Source organism: Mastomys coucha, unplaced genomic scaffold, assembly GCF_008632895.1.
Source record: "Mastomys coucha isolate ucsf_1 unplaced genomic scaffold, UCSF_Mcou_1 pScaffold23, whole genome shotgun sequence".
Classification (NCBI taxonomy): Eukaryota; Metazoa; Chordata; class Mammalia; order Rodentia; family Muridae; genus Mastomys; species Mastomys coucha.
This window is the reverse complement of record NW_022196906.1, coordinates 102,114,539-102,119,790: the sequence shown is the minus strand read 5'-3', so window position 1 is coordinate 102,119,790 and position 5,252 is coordinate 102,114,539. Positions and strand designations below refer to the sequence as shown.

The 5,252-nt window shown below is 45.3% G+C and overlaps 1 protein-coding gene across 2 annotated transcripts in view; it reads left to right on the top strand.

The window, feature by feature from the left end:
• The window catches only part of Ccdc36 (coiled-coil domain containing 36), a 26,969-nt gene extending 22,848 nt beyond the window's left edge, over positions 1-4,121 (top strand). For both annotated transcript variants that reach the window (XM_031343938.1, XM_031343939.1), the window contains exons 7-8: positions 2,105-2,208; positions 2,970-4,121. In XM_031343938.1, coding sequence (XP_031199798.1) covers positions 2,105-2,208; positions 2,970-4,064 — 1,199 coding nt within the window. In that variant the 3' untranslated portion in view covers positions 4,065-4,121. The remainder of the gene's footprint in view (positions 1-2,104; positions 2,209-2,969) is intronic.
• Positions 4,122-5,252: the final 1,131 nt, after the last annotated feature.

The following is a 5,252-nucleotide window of genomic DNA, read 5'->3' as shown; positions in this document are numbered from 1 at the left end:
CTATCTAAGTGTTGAGAGCCAATAATGAAAAGCTGCCTTTTGGCTGCCCTAATTAACTTATCCAATCAAAATTAAATACCTCATCCTAACAGGAAGTTTCCCCCTTTCCCTTTATAAACTACCATTCGCTTGTCTCCTCTTTATCTGGAGGCAGTCCTTTGTGCAGACAAACATCCCTCCCCCTCCCTAGGCCTCTGTCTCCTGTCTTGGCTTTGCCTCTTTTTCTGACTCTTTGTCCTTGTGGTACAAATAGATCTCCTTTGTTCTGAGAACTTGATCATGGGGTGTCTTGTATCAGATGCTGGTCCCTTCATGGGCTACATGAGAACTTGTCTCAAAAACAAAAACAAAACAAAACCACCCCTATCAATAGCAACAAAAAAAGCCGGGCATGGTGGACCTTTAATCCCAGCATTCTGCAAGCAGAAGCAGGCAGATATTTGTGAATTCTATGCCAGCCAGAACTATATAGTGAATCTGTGTCTTAAAAAGTTAATTAATGGGAGCTAGAGAGATGGCTCAAGGGGTTAAGAGCACTGGCAACTCTTCCAGAGGTCCTGAGTTCAATTCCCAGCAACCACATGGTGGCTCACAACCATCTGTAATGGGATCTGATGTCCTCTTCTGGTATGCAGGCATACATGTAGGCAGACTACTGTATGCATAGTAAATAAATAGATCTTAAATAAATAAATGCCCAATGGTGGCTGGCTCAAATCCTTAATTTGACCACTCAGAAGGTAGAGGCAGGCAGATGTCTGTGAGTTTGAAGTCAGCTTTATCTACAGAGTGAGTTCTAGGACAGCCAGGGCTACACAGAGAAACCCTCTCCCAAAAAAATCTAAATAAATAAAATTAATGAATGAATAAAAAGAAAGGAAGAAAGAGAGAGAATGAGTTAGCCAGTGAGATGACTCAGTAAGTAAAGTTACCCTTGGTTGACATGGAGTTTGAAGCCATGGCTGGGCTATGAGAGACTCTGTTTAAAAAGAAAAACAAAAATTAAAAAATTGATGCACTTTAAAACTTAGTATTCTTTTCCTTATAGCACTTACTGTATTATACAACAGTTATTCGTACATTTGTCATTAGTTACCTGTTTTCCCTGACAACATTTCTTTCTTTTCTTTTAAACAGTGTAGCTGGGTATGGTGGTACACACCTTTAGTCCCAGCCTGGTGGTGGTTGGCTCACACCCTTAATCCTTGCACTCAGGAGGCAGAGGCAGGCAGATCTCTGAGTGTAAGGCCAGCCTGGTCCACAGAGTGAGTTCCAGGCCAAACAGAGCTACAAAAGAGAAGCCTGTCTTGAAAACAAAAAACCAAAACAAACAAACAAACAAACAAAAAAGTGTGTGTGTGTGTGTGTGTGTGGTGTGTTAGGATAAAATGAGGAAGGTGGGGGTACCTTTAGTGGCCAGTGCCAAGGCATGCTACTAAGAAATTATGCAAACAACAGATCTAATGTAAGAGATTTATTGGGAGAAGGAGAGCTATTTAGGAGTGGGGACATGAGGGAGAGATGGAGACAGACAAGCAGACAGATAGTTAAAGAACAAGGCAGAATGAGGGGGAGACAGAGAAGGAACAGGAAAGAGAGAAACAGGGAATGAGAGAGAGACTGGGGTGGCTGAGGCTTCTGTGCCTCCCCTGTTGAGCCTGGCAGCAGAGGTGGGTGTGGTGGGTGTCAACTGTAAAGCCGAAGCTAGGTCTCTAGGGCAGACTGGTGGAAACACCTGGTTACTAACAATGTGTAATATGTATGTGTATATATGCATGTTCAGTGTTTGGTATATAGAATGATGGTCAGTAAATACTGGTAAGTTTGGGGGAAGGTTGTGTTATTTTATTTTACCTTATTTTATTGAGACATAGTCTCACTTAGGATTCATAGCATCCTTATGGCTCAGCCTTTCAAGTGCAAAGATTGCAGGCCTGTGCTTGTGGAGAGACCATTTGGGTCACGAGAACTGAGTCCTGAACGTTAGCGGAGAGGATGTGATGCGTCACTCTGCATACTGGAGTGCAGCTCCTTCCTCTGCTGCTCTGAGCAGGCAATGCATAGCAGCAGGCCTTAGGAGACTTTGTCTTTGTTTTGTGTTTAGTTCAAGAGACTGCACAGGTCCAGCGTGACCTGATGGTTGAGTCAGTGAGAGACAAAGGCAGCGTGGAGCAGGCCATCCTGGAGATCCAGAGGACGTGTGCAGCTGTGAGTATGAGTGCCAAGCTCTTGTTTGGTTGGCTTTGTTGTCCGGGCTTGTCCTGAGGTAATGGGCTCAGGTGTGCTTGCCCTAGCTTCCTGAGGCGCTCAGGTACTGATACCTGCCACTGCCTGTGTGTGATTTAGGCTTCATCTCTAAGATCAAGAGAGACACTTAGTATGTGAGAGATTTCCATCGAAGACAAGAGCCCAGGATAGTGGTCTTTTCATTAAGTCAGGATATAGCCTACCCTCAGGGTTCCCTGGCACGATGTGCACCCAGACCTTGCTCACAGTGCTCCACAGTGCTGACTGTGAGGGACAAACCTTTGTCCACTGGTTGCTTCTCACATTCTTTTTGTTTTTATGTTTTGACATGGGGTCTCCTGTAGCACAGGCTGTTTAGAACTGACTATGAAGCCCAGGCTAGCCTCAGACCCATGTTAATCCTCTTTTTAATTTATATTTTTAGATTAATTTCTTTCTATATATACAAGTGTTTTGTTTGCCTGTGTGTCTCTGTACCATGTATATGCCTGGTTCTCATAGAAGTCAGAGGAAGGCATTAGATAACTGAACCTGGGTCCTGTGCAAGAGCAGCAAGTGCTCTTAAGCATTGAGGTGTCTGTCCCTCTATTCCCTCATGAAAGTTAGTGCTCTTGATGCACTAATCCCGTGTCAGCACTGGGATTAGGGTGTGAGCTCTGCCCCCACATCTGTCCTCACACTTCATAGTGTCCATCAGTCTCCTCTTTCACTTTCTTTCCTAGAGACAAGCAGAATTGATGGAGGTGAAATCCACCCTGACGAACCTTGAAGTTTTAGTCGTACAGCAGAGTAAGAACCTCCAGCAGCTTTGTGACAGCCTGGGCCAGCTCGCTGTGCCTGGTGTCCTAGACGAGCTGAAAGCACTCACAGTTGTACCTCGGGAGGCTGGGCATCTGAAAGACAGTGCCTCTCAGACCTCACCGTCTCTGACCCAGAGCCTCCATTTTACTAAGCAGGAAAAGTCTCCCTCTGAGGAGCCAGCTACTTGGCAGGCCCAGGCATCTTCTGCAGGAAATCCCAGTAGGAGTTCCCAGAGGCCTGGGGAGTGTGGTGCCTGGGATGAAGGAGCAGAGAGTGACATTTTTCAAAAGGCTGCATTGCCAACAGACGGGCTCCATAGAGGCAATGGGCATGTGAAGAATAAGACCATGCAGACTTACTGCAGGAACTGGGTTATGACCACCAGAAGCCTGAATAACCACTTCTCTACCCTCCCAAGCCAGAAGGCTGGCAATGACCAGGGTCTAATGGCCCAAGGAGCTTCCCAGCTGGATTTAAATAAGTTTGAAGGCAGAGTGAAGACTGTCTGCCCTGAATATGGGGCCGAAAGCAAGTGTTCTTTTGATTCATTTGAACAGTCAGCAACTGAACAGAAAGGTAGGGCCTGCAGAAAAAGGTGGAGAGGCAAGAAGAAGCAACCCAAGAGGTCAAAGAAAGGCAGGCTTCTAGATACGGAGCAAGAAGAGCAGACCTCAAGGAAGGCCTGTGCTTTCATGGCTAGGCATCACTGTCCCCAGTCTCTACTTTGTAATCCACAGGGGCCCCTCATCTGTTGGCCGACTCCGAGAAGCTCCACAAAGTCAACCTGTCACATTTTGGGAAAAGCAGGAGAGACCAGTAAGACAGCAAGGGCAGTGCAAGGAAACCTCCTGCAGTCCTCCCAGTGCTCCTCCACAGACAGCAGCTCCCAGGGGGACCAGCAGATAAACTGGTTCAGTGACCTCAGCCTTGAAAACCTAGAGCCACCTCTGTGTAAGAAGGGAGGGAAGAATTTGCTCTGTGACCCGGATTTTGATAGCAGCGATGATAATTTCTAACCTGCCAACAGTGACTTTAGCTGAGAAAAGATTGAGTCCCTATCTCAGAACGACAAACTGTATGTCTCAGTCAGGGTTTCTATTCCTGCACAAACATCATGACCAAGAAGCAAGTTGGGGAGGAAAGGGTTTATTCAGCTTACTTCCACATTGCTGTTGATCACCAAAGGAAGTCAGGACTGGAACTCAAGCAGGTCAGGAAGCAGGAGCTGATGCAGAGGCCATGGAGGGATGCTCCTTACTGGCTTGCTTCCTCTGGCTTGCTCAGCCTGCTCTCAAGAAGATGAATAGTCCTCAGAACCCACAGGGTGGAAGGAGAGAAAACACACACACCATAAAAAGGCCATTTTGCTGGTAATATGTAAATGGATCACCAGTGTTAATCCTGGTGCTGGTGATGCACATCTTTAATCCGAGCACTGGGGAGGCAGAGGCAGATCTCTGAGTTTGATGCCAGCCTAGCCTGCAGAGCAAGTTCCAGGACAGCCAGGGCTACACAGAGAAATCTTGTCTTGAAAAACCAAAACAACAACAACAACAAACAAAACAAAAAGAAGAGAATATCAAAGCTGCTTATGAAAGTGAGGTGTGGTGGCTCATGCCTGAGATCCAGCACGAAAGCTTCCTTCCAGCCCTTCCCAGACTACATGGCCATCAGAAGGAAGCTCTGAAACCAGAGGACCTTTGTCCTGTTCAACAACTGAAGTATTGGTTATATTTTATCTCTTGTTGATGGTTATTGTTTTACTAGTTTAATTCAAAGTTGAAATCCTGTGAATTTAAATATTTTTCAGTATTTGTGAATGAACCTTTCTAGAACCATCTAACTGTAAAGTGCCAAAGATGGCATTGTATTGCCAGCCTCTGCTGTAGCAACATGCTCTGTCTCTTCAAAAGTATTTCATTTTGTATAATCACATGGGACTCGGTGTCCACTAGCTGGGTGTTTTGATAGAATACGTGGTAAATGTAGCTCTAGCAAGATTGAGATAATTAAAAACTACACTGTATATCTCTGGCAGTCATTGGGAAAGGACATTGTTTCTTATTTTATTTCTATGATTTTTGCTTTTTTAAAATTTTTTAATTTTTTTTTTTTTTTGGTTCCTGCCAGACTTGGTGAGCGTGACACAGCCCCAAACTCGTCTCTGGAACACACAACATTTTTGGCTCTTCAGATGCTCCTAG